At 47.7% G+C, this 17,247-nt stretch overlaps 1 protein-coding gene across 2 annotated transcripts; it reads right to left on the bottom strand.

The window, feature by feature from the left end:
• Positions 1 to 2,587: 2,587 nt before the first annotated feature.
• LOC109749767 (probable protein phosphatase 2C 43) lies at positions 2,588 to 5,406 on the bottom strand. Of its 2 annotated transcripts, XM_020308718.4 has the most exons (5): positions 4,886 to 5,406; positions 3,785 to 4,149; positions 3,243 to 3,479; positions 3,046 to 3,107; positions 2,588 to 2,948 (listed from the first exon to the last, which is right to left on the bottom strand). In XM_020308718.4, exons 1-5 carry the CDS (start codon positions 5,202 to 5,204, stop codon positions 2,870 to 2,872), a joined length of 1,062 nt encoding a protein of 353 aa, XP_020164307.1. In that variant the 5' UTR covers positions 5,205 to 5,406; the 3' UTR covers positions 2,588 to 2,869. The 2 variants fall into 2 exon arrangements, with proteins under 2 accessions (XP_020164307.1, XP_020164305.1); XM_020308716.4 differs by having other exon boundaries at positions 2,588 to 3,107.
• Positions 5,407 to 17,247: the final 11,841 nt, after the last annotated feature.

The raw sequence follows: 17,247 nt of genomic DNA, 5'->3' as shown, positions 1-17,247 counted from the left end.
TTTGCTTCAGGATATGGATGACCATCGGAAGGTATGCAGGTTTCTTCCCAAACTTAACGACAAGATACTAGGTGAAAGAAATGCTCTCTACAAGGAAAGGTTGGGCAGCCTAGAGAATTTAGCACTGATCATGGTAAGGTTGACAAAGCATGAAATCTCGTTTTGATCCACGTTCAAAGATTACATAGTAGCATATATACTTGAAGTTGGCATGTATCGAAATTCAAAATAGACTTCGCCTATTCCCTGTTTTCAAAAGCAGTGGAAATCGATTTTCTGAAGTCCTTGGTTGTCCATTTCCCTATCCATGCAACAATAAATGTTGAACAAAATGTTAACTGTCAAATATTGCAACCATATATAGCTCAAATACACAAGTATAAATTTCTTGTATGCACCAAAACGATAAGATAGCATGAACACGTATAGCTAGGGTATGCATTTAGTAGGTGTCTTTCCCTTTTGAAGATTCATAATAGACTAAAAGAGCTGATAAATGAAGAAAATACCCTACTCACAAGAATGCAAACTAACATGTTTTCACTTTCCCGATGTGAGCGCAGAGGTGATCGACGCAGACTACTGCGACCGGTGGGCGTCGTGCTCTTCAACAACTCGGGGGCGGACTTTGTTGTGAAGCCCGGCGACCGCGTCACACAGATGATTGTCCAGGTGATTGCGATGCCGGAGGTCACCGAGGTGGAGGACCTTGACATCACCGTCCGGAGGTCGTCGAGGTGGAGGACCTTGACGCACCGTCTCGAGGTTGCCGAGGTGGAGGACCTCGACGCCACCATCTCGAGGTTGCCGAGGTGAAGGACCTCGACGCCTTGGTGGATACATCTAGAGAAGTGGTCATGTTAGGTTGGTGGTGGAACGCTAGGGAAGGTACCCACCTTTCGGTGACGGTTGTGTGCGTCTGATGTATAAATGGTATCTCGTGATATCTTTGAGTTGAGATGTTCAATGTTGTATCCATGAATGCTACAAGTGCTAAGATGGTTCTGTGACCTTCTTTTATTTTGCCTTGGATGTGTCTTGTTTTCCATCTGTGAATATTGCATGTAATTTTTTTAAATTCTAATTACTTAGCAGTAGCGTGGGGGAAGAATGGCATGCTACTAGTACTTAGAATAGTAGTAGCGTGGGGGAAGAATGACACGCTAATAGTACTTAGAATAGTAGTAGCGTGGGGGAAGAATAACACGCTAGCGCGGGGTAAATAACGCGCTACTGCTAAAATTTAGCTGTAGCGCCGTAGCAGTAGCGCGCCTGCCCGCGCTACTAATAGCCAAAAAAACCGCGCTACTGGTAAGGGTTTTCCTACTAGTGCCTCCATATGATTTTCATCATGTGTTTGTTCAATATTTCATCCAGATGGCAGGTTTAGAAGTCTCATAAGATTCATGTTCTCATTTGTTTATCAAACAATCTAAATTTATTGATTAAGAAAATTACATCAGACTGAACATACTGGCACAAAAGAATAATAATGATATGTGACAAAACTAAAAGTTACATCAAGTTTCTTCGATTTTGTTGTCTCGAGCTTCACGTCTTGCATCCCAAGGCTCCACCATAACTCCAGTGAAGAAACCACATAAGAACGAATTTGCACAAATAAGACCTAAGCAATTGTCATCCATACAATAGGTGAGAACCTGGTATCATTGAACATAGTGTGGCCGGAGATACACCCCTCGCAAGGCAAATTGTCAAACCACTGCCTCAACTGCGTTCTTTCAGGGAAGAAGACCAGAAGTAGACAAAAGTCGAAAGTGAAGAACACCTAACCACACCACTTGATACCATCATTGCAACCACCAATGCCAAACATACCAAGCATCAAACAACAAACCACATGATGAAGAATCATTAATCCGTGGGTCTAAAACACCACATCCTTTGCAGTATCGGCTTTGTTAGCCACAAAAGCCACACCAGAACTGGGCAGAACCGTGGAGCCTTTATTCCAGACAACATCGTCTTTATCGTCGAGATATCATTGCCAAAGCGCCAAAGACACAAACTTGTGAAACTAAGACTTCAACTTGATCATTGGTTCCCCTTGTCTTCTGGTGCCAGAGACAACCATAGATGAGGGGAACCGGTGGAAACACAGCGGTTGAGAGCTACCATCATAATGTTAGTGGATCCATAGTCGTGCACCCAAATATACCAAGATTCATAGCTAATCTCATTTGTCTGTTTGCCATGTCAGTTCTCCTTTTCCTGAATAGCATCCTTGATCAACTTTCTACTTGTTGGAGGCCAGAATTCCACACATCCAAGTTAGATTTTTTAAAATCTCAATCCCAATGGACAATTGGTCACCAAGTGCATATCAACAGTTTAAGTACCACCACATATATAGATAAATATCTTTTTTCGATAAAGGACATTTCACTCAATTGAAGCAAGAAAATTAAGCCAAACTGAATGAACAAAGGAGAGACAAGAGCTGCAAAGTTTTATCACGGCCCATCTCAGATTTTCAGGTAATAAACTGAAAATACGAGCCAAGCTTCAACTCTCGTACACATTAGATAAACCACCAATTCCAGAAGATCACATCTCACAAGAAGAGTTCACAAAATACCATATCTTTACTGATAAGCAATTATTGTTCGATGAACGTTGTCAGGCTAACAGTGCTTATTATTATAGGACAGTATAGACAAGCACTGTAGCCGGACATTGCTAAGAATTGCACAACAATTCCAAGGTGGCATGAAGTTATATACATTGAACTATTAATGTACTCTGCTATGCAATAACAGAACCAAAAGACGGCTTCAAAGTTTAAATTTAAGATTACACTGGAATGATAAAAACAAGATCACTAGATTAGTATATCAAGAAATGCTATTTAACCCTGAAAAGCTGGAGGAGCCTCTTGACTCAACAAACCCACGAACTGAAAGTTCAGGAGCAGAAGCATTCCCCTCCTGCAGTAGCCCATGATCAATGAAAACTACAACAACTGTGATGTCATCATGGAAGAATCGACGGACTCCTTTCTCTAGTTTCGTAATATCGTTGTACCTCATTTCCCTCTTCCGTGCAGCTTCTTTCAAAGCTGCTTTTATCAGCCTCCTTGCAATACCCTGCAAAAGAAGAAAAGCAGAATTTAGACAGCAGCACAGAAAAAACTACTTATTCATAAGCAAAGTTTCCCCAAAATAATATTAGAGGTTCATCCAGAAAAGCAAAGACAGAGGGTGAAATGATGAAATACATACTTCACGTGGATTGTTGTGCACGATTTCGACGGCTTGCTGGTTTGTAAGGTGCTCCCATAATCCATCCGATGCAAAGATAACAAAACTATCTTGTGGACGAATAAGCCTCGTGCTTATTGAGGGCTCGGAAGTTAGAACGGGCCGTCGGAGAGGCTCGGAGAGATGGAATCGAGTTATGGATGGATCGACAGCGAATTCTTGCTTCTTTAGATATGCATCACCTATAGACCTTGAAACCTAAGAGCGAATCAGACGAGTGTTCCGAAGAAGAATAATTCAGAAGATTTAATAACGGCCCTAGATGACATAACATATTTTCCAATAAAAACACCTGAACATAGTGATACAACTCTGCACCTAGTGACCACCTGTTTGTTGTCGGATACATATACTAAATTAATTACTATTTACTGTTCCTTGAGAGATACTACTAAAAATAGAAGGTTGGTCATCTTCTTCCACAACAAAAGTATAAACCTAGTATGTTCACCCAAGCTTCATAAGTACTACAAGGCTTGTCATAAAAGGTCTGTATTGTATACCTGTATAATGCCTTTGATGCGCCAGACGCCATTTTTCAGAACAACAATCTGTGAGTCATCAGGGTGAAGAGATTTAAGCTCCTGCCTCACTTCCTCGATGCTTGCGTTGTGGTCTCTCGTTAGCTGCTCGGCAAAAATCTTGTTTGATCCAACTAAACAACCGACAACCGCCCGAGAATCGCCAAGATTGGCCAGGTAAAGTGTTTTTCTCCATATGACACCAACCAGACAGCAAGATCCGATGGCAGCAATAGAAGGTTTTATCAAGTGTGTCCTGCGCACGAGCGACAGGAAGCCTTCCTCTGTAGCAGAAAAGGCATTTCGGACAACATTCTCAGATACTGCTCCACTTTCTTGGGCAAGACCTGTAATAACAGCAGTTTCCATTAAAAAAGATATAAATAGTTTTATGGAGAAAATCCTAGTAGTTACTATTACTACTAACTAGCAAGAAGAATTGTCAGGGAGATGAATCAGAACATGTGAGGTGGTAGCCTCAGAATCTGTAGCAGTCATCGAAGGAAGTAAAGGAACAGTTAAACGCGGTTGAACTATGTTGCAATCTAACCAATGCTGTGGATGAGAACAAATGGTGAAATTTCAAGTTTTCATTCGTCATTACAGTGGCACATATAAAAATTTAAAATAGCTACTCCTAGATCATGTTTAGAATTTTGTACAAAACGTGAGTGAAATGGTATTAGGCATCCTCAACTCTGCTCGCAGATGCCTATGATGTTGTACTGAGGCTCTCGCTGGGACATTGATAAAAAAACTCTGCTCGCAGACAAAATAGTTACTGGCAACTAGTATAAATCAAGGAAAATCCTACAGGAAAAAATACAAGTTGTGTCACTCATAGTCATAGTGCATATTGCTTATGCAATTTTGAGGGGGGAAAACTGCTACTCCTTCTGTTCACTTTTATAAGAGTTTGAAGACATTTCAGACAATGTACAAAACAGTCCATTTTAAGTTGTCTGAAATGACTTACAAAAGTGAACGGAGGGAGTACCAATTTGTAAGCTAGCGAACAGCACAGGTATAGTGACACAAAACATAGCTGAAATAAATGGGGTAGAAGGAAGGGACAGTACGTACGGACGAGGTGCGCGGAAAGGTGGTTGGAGATGAAGCGGGAGGCCTCGGCGCCGCCGTGGCCGTCGTAGACGCCGACGAAGGTGGCGGCGGCGCCGGTCTCGACCTGGCTGTGGTCCTCGAGCACCTCGTTGGCCTGGACGACGGCGAAGGAAAAGTCCCCCGCCGCGTGGCGCCCAAGGTCCCGCGACCAGAGCAGCAGGTCGTCGGCGTCTGCGCCGCTGCCGCTGCCGCCGTCCTCATCCCTCCTCGTACTCGTAGGCGCGTACCTCCGGACCCGGTCCCAGCACGCGGACGCAATCTTCTCCAACCACGGCCACATCCCACATTTGGCTCGCCCCGGTGCCCAAGAGAAGAGAGCTAGCCCCCAACACGTCGACGCAGTTGCGTGAAGCTCTGACCTGAGCTGCCTACTGCCCCATCACAGATCACAAGGCCAGGTCTTACTCCTTGTGCCTACGTACCGAGAAGGTGGGAGCAGTGGAATATTACTAGCGGAGTGCACTCCGCTGCTGCGTGTGCGTGGTGTGGGGGCCCCGTGGCGACCATTATATAGGCTTTTTCCCGGAGATGAGCCTGTGAATTTCAGGTACCTGCCGGAGACCTATCATGGAAAAAGCGCGAAAAGGAAAAAAAGCGCAGCTCCGGTGGTGATGGTTTTCAGGTACTTGCCGGAAGGCTTTGACTTTTTGCAGCTGCATTCCCTTTCTCGCTTCCCTCTCCGGCGAGGACTCCTATCGTTTAGGGAAGGGGTCATGTGATCCTCTCCAGATAATGCATGCAGTGTAAAGCGAGATTGCAGCGGCGGACAGCCCGAGCCCGGGGCCATAAAGGGGTCGCCGGACAGCTACGCCGACCCAACCCAACCGTGCACCAGCCGCCGTCCCGATCTCCGGGAAGCGATCGATGGAGAAGAAAAGCCCTTGCAGAAATCACATAAAATGACCAAATGCACGCACCAACGCACTGTACTGTTATAAGTACGTACGTAAGCAAACGAAAGCACGTCCCGCTTTACAGATCAGAAAGCGCACTCTTGTGTGGAAGAAAAAGCGCGGGAGAAGCCGTCCGTGGGCGCTGACAGATGCGTCGAGCGAGCACTCGAGCAGCTCGCGCGCATCACCGGGAACCTGTGACACCATCCGCTCGCGGACCGTCTCGTTAGCTGTACGCCGGTCAGAGCCCTAGTCTAGTGGAGGCGCTTGCGGTACGGCTGATGTTTAAGCCAACGTTGGCATCGCGGCGATCGGTGATACGTATCGCGGCCGAGAGAAGAGGAGAGATCGGACCGTACTGCAGGCACAGACTTGTGAATGTGATTTTCAGATAAGACTTGAATGCAAAGGGCACTAGCCTAGCCTTTGTGAATGCAAAGGGCCGTAGTAGATGAATGCAACGCGCACCAGATGGCATGAACCGCGTCAGCGGAAAACGGCCGGCGCTTGCCTGTGTGCCAAGCGATACGGCCAGCGTGCAGGCGGCAGCTCTAGATAGCTTGACTTTTTGTTTCCTCCCCGGGTCGACTCCACAAGGAGGCGAAGTTCATGAGGCGATGGCTTTTGCGTGCTCTCTTTTAGGTAGGGTTGGTCGCGCTTTTCCCGGTGGCGGACGGGCGGACGGAGAAGTGCACCCGCTGATGATAAGGGTGGAGGCACATCATCGATCCATCCTTCTCCATTAGCCCAGTAGGTACGATACGACCGAATGACCGATCAACGGTGTGTGAGTGTACGGCAGTGTGTGTTTGACACTATTGCAGGTGGAGGGATTAGAGATGGACGTGATCGAGTCACAAGTCACCAAAGTCTCGTAGTCTAGGTTCAAAAGAAAGAAAAATGTCTCGTAGGCTTTTCGGATTATACATGGTTTTCTTTGAGGGCTGGTGCAATCGTGCATGTACGCATCTGTACGCTTGCTTTTAAATTCAGACGAAGAGGAAATGAAACTATTGGGATGACTAATCTCACTTTATCTCTTAACAATTGAATTGATTGACTTTCTTCACCATGCTCGGCTATCATGAATCTTTGAAGCCCAACAGGGGCAAAAGATATGTCTTGTCCATTAATTAATTAAACGGTATTGTTATGTGATTTAACGAAGTCTCAGTCAACTTCACAACCGTTGGATAAACTGCGAGGAGACGCGTACTGGTTTACACACTATTCTGTTTCAGGTTACGTGTATGGGTAAGCAATCCAAACAGGGGCAGTGCTATGTCTCGCTTATAGCGAGACCTAGCGTGCTCTCGTGTCAGGCCCCTCCATAAAATGGGCCGGTCCAGGTGTCCAGGACACATCGGCCGTGTTTTTCTGGGTTTTTTTTTCTTTATTTCTTTCTTACTTTAGGTTATACTTCCAAAAATTCTAAATAATTATATTACAAAAAACTTTGCATAAAACATTTGAAAAACAAGTCAACATGTGTGTAAATGTGTATAAATAAAATATTTCTCATGTATACAAAAATCTATACAAAAAGTATACAACATGTGTGAAAAAAGTAGATCATGTATTTAACAAATAATAATCAAGAATTTTTCTAAAAAAGTAAAACAAGTGTTTAAAAAAAATCTTAATCAAGCATTGCAAAATGTTAAATGGGTATAGTAAAATGCTGATGTATTCAAAAAGTCAAACTCTGTACTTAAGAGATGTTAATCAAGCATTTGAAAATGTTAAAATGTGTATAAAAATATTGAACATGTATTAAAAAATATTAATCTTATATTTTAGAAATATTAATCAAGCATTTGAAAAAAATGTATAGAAAACTGACAATGTATTCAAAAAATGTAAATCAAGCATTTAAAAAATGTGAAATGCGTATAAAGAAAGTAATTCTCAGGTATACGAAAAATGTATACAGAAAATACACAAAGTGTGTGAAAAAGTTGATCATCTATTTAGAAAATGCTAAAAAAGCATTTTAAAATGTTAAACAGTATTTGAAAAATCTTAAACAAACATTTGAAAAATGTTAAATGTTATAGAAAAATGTTGACCACGTATTAAAAAAATAGTAAACTTGTATTTTCAAAAATGTTAATCAAGCATTTTATAATGTTAGAGTGTGTATAGAAAAAATATTGACAATGTATTAAAAATATTAATCTTGTGTTTAAAAATATATTGAACAAGCATTTTAATAATGTTTAAAGTGAGTGTTAAAAATGTTGACCTTGTATTAGAAAAATATTCTTGACGCATACGAAATATGTAGCATGAATATCAAAAGAAAAACAGAAAAAAAAAAACAAACCAAAAAGGAAACAAAAGAAACCAAAGAGAAAGGGAAACAAAAAAGGAAATGAAAGAAACAAGTGCAAAGAGAATGGAAAACAGTGAAAACAGAGAAAAAAAAGAGAAAAAAAAGAAAGATACAAAAAGAAACCAAAGAAGAAGAAATGAAAGAAAAAAACATGAAAAGCACGAAAGAAACAAAACAAATGAAAGGAAAGAATGAAATAAACAAACACAAAGAAAACCAAATAAAGAAGAGAAAACAAAGAAACCACGGAAAACTAGAAAGATATAAAAAGAAACCAAAGAAGAAGAAGAAGAAGAAGAAGAAGAAGAAGAAGAAGAAGAAAGGAAAATACCCGATGAAAAGCATGAAGAAACAAAAACAAATTAAAGAAAACAAAAAACCGAAGAAAACTAGTGAAAACCCCCCAAAAGAAAACCGGTGAAAACAAGAGAAAAAATAGTGCAAAAAGAGAAAAATAAAAAACGTAAAACCCAGAGATAACCAAGACAGAAGAAAAAAAACTGAGGAGTAATAAAAAATAAAAATAAATAAAAATAGAAGAAAACAAAATAGAGGAAAAGAAAAATAATAAATAAACAAACAGCGATAAAGAAACAAATGGCCAGGAAAACATATTATACTGAATGACCCATTCGCATAGCGCTGCAGAAATCTTCACGCAAGAGGAGCTAGAGAGCAACTAGTTGGCTAGGGCTCCTTCAGGAGCCTTCCAACGATCACTTGGTGCGGCCATGTGTCGCGCTCTATGCGCTCCCTTCGAATTTTGTTTTTTATTTTATTTTTCCGCACGCGTTTTTTGCTTTTTGAACGGGGTTATTCTTGTTTTTTTTTACTTTTTGGTTTTCCACCGGTCTTCCTTAACTTTTGGATAAAAAAATCGAAAAAAAATTCCTTTTGCGTGAAAACCTGTTTTCTTCTTCCACATAGGCACGGTTTTGCTTCCATGAGAGGCACAACCATGCCTCTCGGAAATGAAAAAAACGTGTTTTCCGTTTTTTTATTCCTTCCGTGAGAAGCACGGTTTTCCTTTCGCGAGAGGCACAACAAAAAAACATGATTTCCAGGAGAGGCACAGGTGTGCTTTCGCGAGAGGCACGGCCATGCCTCTTGGAAACGGAAATATAAAACACATTTTCTATTTATTTTTTTCCTTCCGCGAGAGGCACGTGTCAGATCACGGGTTCCGGCAAAACCCTCAAGGTTCGAACACTGGGGTGCGCACGAAGATCTCTCCTCTCCCAAGCTCTCGCACTCCATGATTTCACGGACTAGCTCGACGCACCCAAAGAACAGAACAAGAGACACAAGATTTATACTGGTTCGGGCCACCGTTGCGGTGTAATACCCTACTCCAGTGTGGTGTGGTGGATTGCCTCTTGGGCTGGGGATGAACAGTTACAAGGGAAGAACAGCCTCCTGAGGATAGGTGTTCTTGAGCTGGTGAGTGTGAGGATGGAATGGATCCAATCCAAGATGAGATGAGATCCCCCCTCCCTACGGTGGTGGCTAGTCCTATTTATAGAGGCCTTGGCCCTCTTCCAAAATATTGAGCGGGAAGGGATCCCACAATGGCCAATTTCGAAGGGAGACAACTAGTACAACTTATCCTGACTAAAAGGCGGTCTTCGCCTGCCAAAGGCTCTGGTGGTGACGTCGTCTTGGGCTCCACGGTGACCTCCGTCCTGCCGTCCTGCCGGTCTTGGTCTCGTTGCACCGATATGGCAACCTTTGCCTGATGCCTCGGGACTCCGCGCCTGCGCTTGCCTCTTTAGCACCAAAGAGGAAACGAGGACACTACGCGCGCTGGCGCCCGCCTGGCACCCGCCTGGTCGCGGTCGTCATGGCTTGCGTCACAAGGACCTCGCGAGGTACCCCTTGCCTTGATCTCTCCGCTCCTCGCGAGCCAGCCTGGTGAGGCCGCCCCTGAGGAGGTCTTGTGTCGTCCGCCCCGCGAGGCTTGGCCCTTCACGAGGGTCTTGAGTATTTGCTGGTGAAGATGGACCGTACGGGCCCGCTGGTGGAGCCATGCTGTGGGCCGCAGGCAGGCAAGTCTGGGGACCCCCGTTCCCAGAACACCGACAGTAGCCCCCGGGCCCAAGGCGCGCTCGGGGTTGGCTTCGAGGCGAAGCCAAGGGGCAAGTGCGGAGCGCCGTGGGCCCCAACAGCCTGCGGCCTGCTTGACGCGTGGCGACTGACAGGACGTGGGCATCTCCGCTTCCCCATGCTGCCTCGGCAACCGCCCGACTTGACGGGTCCCTGCTGCATGCAGAGAAAAATCATCATTACCTGTGATCGTGGGGGTCGCCGGTTGGCCTTCCTTCGCTATAAATGAGGAGGGGGGCAGAGCCCCCGTCACCCATCTCTTCCCGTTCCGTTCGCTTCTCCTTCCTTGCTTCATTGCTAGCAGCAATACCCATGGCGCCCACGAAGAGGTTCTCGGCCGCAGAGAAGGGGAAGGCCCGCCAGGAGGGGCCCGGCTCACCGCCGCCCAAGAGGGGGCGTGGCCGCCCCCGCAAGCACGCCGTGACCCCTGCCGTGGCCCCTCGCGGTCGCGGCGGTGCCTCTGCGCGTGGCAGGACTCGCCCGTGTCGTGGCAGCCCCGTCGATGAAGGAAGGCGCGTCGTGGTCACGCGGCCTCCCCGGCCGCGCTTCCACTTGTTGGAGGTGCTGCCAGAGTTCATCGTGTGGGCGGAGAACCCGACCGGCACCTGGCTTCAGCTTCCACGCTTCTTCGCTGGCGAGCTGCCAGCCAGGGGTCCAGGCGGGCTCTGGCTGCAGGCGGACGGCTGTTGCAGCATGGCTTCGTGGGTCGCGATGGAGGTCTCCGCCGCGGGGAACGTGGCCCTGGCCCGTGGTTGGCAGACGTTCGCCCGCGCTCGTGGTCTGAGCAGGCGGTGCACCCTCCACCTCAAGTACGACGGTGACGCGACCCTCTTCATGAGGGTGTTCGGGGAGGACGGTCGCCGCGTCGGGTGCTGCCCCGAGGACAACGACGGCGACGGGGTGCTCGGCCTTGGCGACGGTCGTGACGAGGATGAGGGTGAGCTCACCCTTGGTGCCCACTGTAGCTCGTCTAGCTACGGCGGCTCTTCCTCCGGCGGCAGCTCCAGCAGCGGCGGCTACGACCAGCCGCCACGCCGCCGCGCCCGCCTGGAGGGCGGCAGCGGGTCGTCTCATCGCCGCGCCCTAGTGAAGCGCGAGGGGGAGTCTGGCTAAGTCTGGTAGAGCGCTACGGGCCCATCCTCGCGAGCCGCTGCGGGTGCCCGCGCCGCTTTTGTTTGTCCATTTCTTCCTTCCTGCACTTAAAAAAAAGACAAGTATGGGGCCCTGCAGGGGCGTGAAACGAACCGTGATCTCCAAGTCGCTATGCTATGTTTATTGTTCCGGTGTCATGTTGCAGCATCAATGTAGAATGTAGGCGCGTAGGAATAACTTAGCTTAACACGCTCGAAGTAGTAGTTTCCTCCTCGTGAGGCGCATGTTTCCCGGTACCTGGTGAGGTTTCCACGACTTGAGAGGCCTCTGGGAGCTGCAAAAATTCATTAGGAAATTCTTATTCTCCGAGCCCTGCCGAGCCCTGGTCGCAGGCGCGGCCGGCCACAACCCAACGCTTCGCATCGCGGTACCCGAGGGGCACGGATTGAGAGAGGTGCGCCAGCCTGCGAGCTCGAGTGAGGGTGCCTCGCGAAGAACAGGAAAACCGCTCAGGAAGGCACCTGTCCAGCCCCCTCGCGAGGCATGCGAGGGAGAGTACGGGCCAAACGAGGAACCAAGGGCAGAAAAAGAGGCAAAAGGCGATGGAACCAAGCCAGCAAGGAACACTAGAAAGCAAATTTTCATTAAAGAGGGGCAAGCCAACTGCGGAAAGCAAATGAAAAGCCGTGTCCGGCACCTAGTCTAGTCTTCTTGTCTTCTCACCAGCGCGGAGCTAAGTGCTGCCACTTAGACGTGGGAGGGAGCCCCCGAGGCCTGAGGGCGGCATTCCTGAGACTCCGGGGCGTGTACAACCCCACTCATTATTACGTGAGAGTGTCACGAGCGGAGACCTTCACAGGTACTGGGCCTTGCTTCACAGGCGCTGGGCCTTTCTTCATGGGTAGAACTTCTGGAGGTGCTGGATGTTCCAGGCGTTCTGGATGGGGATCCCGTTCTGCGTCTCCCGACGCGCGGTGCCAGGCCTGGAGACATGGGCGACCCGAGAAGGGCCCTCCCACATGGGTGAGAGCTTGTGTAGCCCTTCCTTGGAGAGCACCCGCCTCAGGACGAGATCACCCACCTCGAGCATCCTGGAGCGGACGTTGCGGCAGTGGTACCGCCGCAGCGCCTGCTGGTACCTCGCAGCTCGGAGCAAGGCTTCCCCCAGCACAAGATCCATCCCCCGTATGGTGTCCTGCTGCGTTTCATCGAACGCCAGGACCCGCGCGGAGCGATGCCTGACCTCGTGTGGGAGAACCGCTTCTGCTCCGTAGACGAGGAAGAACGGTCTCTCGCCTGTCGGCTTGGTGGTGGTGGTGCGGATGGACCACATCACGGACTGGAGCTCGTCGTTCCAGCCCCTGCCGCAGGCCTCGAGCTTCTTCTTGAAGGTCCTGGTCTTGAGGCCCCTCAGGACTTCCACGTTGGCGCGTTCGGCTTGGCCATTGCTCTTGGGGTGTGCCACGGAAGCGTAGCAGATCTGCGTTCCAAGGTTAGCTCAATACGTTTTGAAGAGATTGCTAGTGAACTGTGAGCCGTTGTCGGTGATGATGCGGTTGGGGACCCCAAAGCGACTTACGAGGCCCTTGTTGAACTTAACTGCTGACCCGGCTGGGATGGTGCGGACGGCTTCCACTTCCGCCCATTTGGTGAACTTGTCGATGGCGACGTAGAGGTAGCGGTAGCCCCCGGGCGCTCGAGGGAACGGGCCTAAGATATCAAGCCCCCAGACTACAAATGGCCACGAGAGCGGGATGGTCTGGAGGCCCTGAGCTGGATGATGGATCTGCTTGGCGTGGAATTGGCAGGCCTCGCAAGATTTCACCAGCTCGCCCGCGTCGTTGAGTGCCGTGGGCCAATAGAACCCGCTGCGGAAAGCCTTGCCGACCAGGGTGGGCGATGACGAGTGGTGCCCGCTGTTGGAAATATGCCCTAGAGGCAATAATAAATGGTTATTATTATATTTCTGTGTTCATGATAATAGTCTATTATTCGTGCTATAATTGTATTGTCCGGAAATCATAATACATGTGTGAATACATAGACCACAACCTGTCCCTAGTAAGCCTCTAGTTGACTAGCTCGTTGATCAACAGATAGTCATGGTTTCCTGACTATGGACATTGGATGTCATTGATAACGGGATCACATCATTAGGAGAATGATGTGATGGACAAGACCCAACTTAAGCATAGCATAAAAGATCGTGTAGTTTCGTTTGCTAGAGCTTTTCCAATGTCAAGTATTTTTTCCTTAGACCATGAGATCGTGCAACTCCCGGATACCGTAGGAGTGCTTTGGGTGTGCCAAACGTCACAACGTAACTGGGTGACTATAAAGGTGCATTACGGGTATCTCCGAAAGTGTCTGTTGGGTTGGCACGGATCGAGACTGGGATTTGTCACTCCGTGTGACGGAGAGGTATCTCTGGGCCCACTCGGTAATGCATCATCATAATGAGCTCAATGTGACTAAGGCGTTAGTCACGGGATCATGCATTGCGGTACGAGTAAAGAGACTTGCCGGTAACGAGATTGAACAAGGTATTGGGATACCGACGATCGAATCTCGGGCAAGTAACATACCGATTGACAAAGGGAATTGCATACGGATTGATTGAATCCTCGACACCGTGGTTCATCCGATGATATCATCGTGGAACATGTGGGAGCCAACATGGGTATCCAGATCCCGCTGTTGGTTATTGACCGGAGAGGCGTCTCGGTCATGTCTGCATGTCTCCCGAACCCGTAGGGTCTACACACTTAAGGTCCGGTGACGCTAGGGTTGTAGAGATATATGTATGCGGAAACCCGAAAGTTGTTCGGAGTCCCGGATGAGATCCCAGACATCACGAGAGGTTCCGGAATGGTCCGGAGGTAAAGATTTATATATGGGAAGTCTTATTTTGGTCGCCGGAAAAGTTTCGCGCTTTATCGGTATTGTACCGGGAGTGCCGAAAGGGGTCCGGGGGTCCACCAAGGGGGTCCACCAGCCCCGGGGGGCCACATGGGCTGTAAGGGGTGCGCCTTGGCCTATATGGGCCAAGGGCACCAGCCCCAAGAGGCCCATGCGCAAGAGATAAGAAAGAAGGGAGAGTCCTAAAGGGGGAAGGCACCTCCGAGGTGCCTTGGGGGGGAAGGACTCCCCCCTGGCCGCACCCTTCCTTGAAGGAAGGGGCAAGGCTGCGCCCCCCCTCTCCCTTGGCCCTATATATAGTGGGGGGAAGGGAGGGCAGCAACATCTAAGCCTTTGGCGCCTCCCTCCTCCCCTGCAACACCTCTCTCTCTCGCGCAGAAGCTCGGCGAAGCCCTGCCGGAGAGCCGCTACATCCACCACCACGCCGTCGTGCTGTTGGATCTCCATCAAACTCTCCTCCCCCTTGCTGGATCAAGAAAGGAGGAGACGTCGCTGCACCGTACGTGTGTTGAACGCGGAGGTGCCGTACGTTCGGCACTCGGTCATCGGTGATTTGGATCACGGCGAGTACGACTCCGTCATCCACGTTCATTGGAACGCTTCCGCTCGCGATCTACAACGGTATGTAGATGCACTCCCTTCCCTCGTTACTAGTAGACTCCATAGATGCATCTTGGTGAGCGTAGGAAAATTTTAAAATTATGCTACGATTCCCAACAGTGGCATCATGAGCCAGGCCTATGCGTAGTTACTATGCACGAGTAGAACACAAAGAAGTTGTGGGCGTTGATGTTGCCAATTCTTCTTGCCGCTACTAGTCGTTTCTTGTTTCGGCGGCATTGTAGGATGAAGCGGCCCGGACCGACCTTACACGTACGCTTACGTGAGACAGGTTCCACCGATTGACATGCACTAGTTGCATAAGGTGGCTAGCGGGTGTCTGTCTCTCCTACTTTAGTCGGAACGGATTCGATGAAAAGGGTCCTTATGAAGGGTAAATAGAAATTGGCAAATCACGTTGTGGTCATACGTAGGTAAGAAAACGTTCTTGTTAGAAACCTACAAACCACGTAAAACTTGCAACAGCAATTAGAGGACGTCTAACTTGTTTTTGCAGCAAGTGATATATGTGATATGATATGGCCAGAAGATGTGATGAATGATATATGTGATGTATGAGATTGATCATATTCTTGTAATAGGAATCACGACTTGCATGTCGATGAGTATGACAACCGGCAGGAGCCATAGGAGTTGTCTTTATTATTTTGCATGACCTGCGTGTCATTGAATAACGCCATGTAATTTACTTTACTTTGTTGCTAAACGCGTTAGCCATACAAGTAGAAGTAATCATTGGCGTGACGACTTCATGAAGACACAATGATGGAGATCATGATGATGGAGATCATGGTGTCATGCCGGTGAAGAAGATGATCATGGTGCCCCGAAGATGGAGATCAAAGGAGCATGATGATATTGGCCATATCATGTCACTATATGATTGCATGTGATGTTTATCATGTTTTTGCATCTTATTTGCTTAGAACGACGGTAGTAAGTAAGATGATCCCTTATAATAATTTCAAGAAAGTGTTCACCCTAACTGTGCACCGTTGCGAAGGTTCGTTGTTTCGAAGCACCACGTGATGATCGGGTGTGATAGATCCTAACGTTCGAATACAACGGGTGTTGACGAGCCTAGCATGTACAGACATGGCCTCGGAACACACGCAATACACTTAGGTTGACTTGACGAGCCTAGCATGTACAGACATGGCCTCGGAACACGGAGGACCGAAAGGTCGAGCATGAGTCGTATAGAAGATACGATCAACATGGAGATGTTCACCGATCTTGACTAGTCCGTCTCACGTGATGATCGGACACGGCCTAGTTGAACTCGGATCATGTTTCACTTAGATGACGAGAGGGATGTCTATCTGAGTGGGAGTTCATTAAATAATTTGATTATATGAACTTAATTATCATGAACTTAGTGTAAAATCTTTGCACTATGTATTGTAGATCAAATGGCCCACGTTGTCCTCAATTTCAACGCGTTCCTAGAGAAAACCAAGCTGAAAGATGATGGCACCAACTATACGGACTGGGTCCGGAACCTGAGGATCATCCTCATAGCAGCCAAGAAAGATTATGTCTTAGAAGCACCGCTAGGTGAAGCACCAATCCCTGAGAACCAAGACATTATGAACGCTTGGCAGCAGCGTGCTGATGATTACTCCCTCGTTCAGTGCGGCATGCTTTACAGCTTAGAACCGGGTCTCCAAAAGCGTTTTGAGAAACATGGAGCATATGAGATGTTCGAGGAGCTGAAACTGGTTTTTCAAGCTCATGCCCGGGTCGAGAGATATGATGTCTCCGACAAGTTCTTCAGCTGTAAAATGGAGGAGAACAGTTCTGTTAGTGAGCACATACTCAGAATGTCTGGGTTGCACAACCGCTTGTCTCAGCTGGGAGTTAATCTCCCGGATGACGCGGTCATTGACAGAATCCTCCAGTCGCTTCCACCAAGCTACAAGAGCTTTGTGATGAACTACAATATGCAGGGGATGGAAAAGACCATTCCCGAGGTATATTCAATGCTGAAATCAGCTGAGGTAGAGATCAGAAAAGAACATCAAGTGTTGATGGTGAATAAAACCACTAAGTTCAAGAAGGGCAAGGGTAAGAAGAACTTCAAGAAGGACGGCAAGGGAGTTGCCGCGCCCGGTAAGCCAGTTACCGGGAAGAAGTCAAAGAATGGACTCAAGCCCGAGACTGAGTGCTTTTACTGCAAGGGAAGTGGTCACTGGAAGCGGAACTGCCCCAAATATTTAGCGGACAAGAAGAAGGCCGGCAACACCCAAGGTATATGTGATATACAAGTAATTGATGTGTACCTTACCAGTACTCATAGTAGCTCCTGGGTATTTGATACCGGTGCGGTTGCTCATATTTGTAACTCAAAACAGGAACTA

Source organism: Aegilops tauschii, chromosome 2 (genome assembly GCF_002575655.3).
Source record: "Aegilops tauschii subsp. strangulata cultivar AL8/78 chromosome 2, Aet v6.0, whole genome shotgun sequence".
NCBI lineage: Eukaryota > Viridiplantae > Streptophyta > Magnoliopsida > Poales > Poaceae > Aegilops > Aegilops tauschii.
Note: the sequence above shows the minus strand (reverse complement) of the source record. Positions and strands in the feature narration are given on the sequence as shown.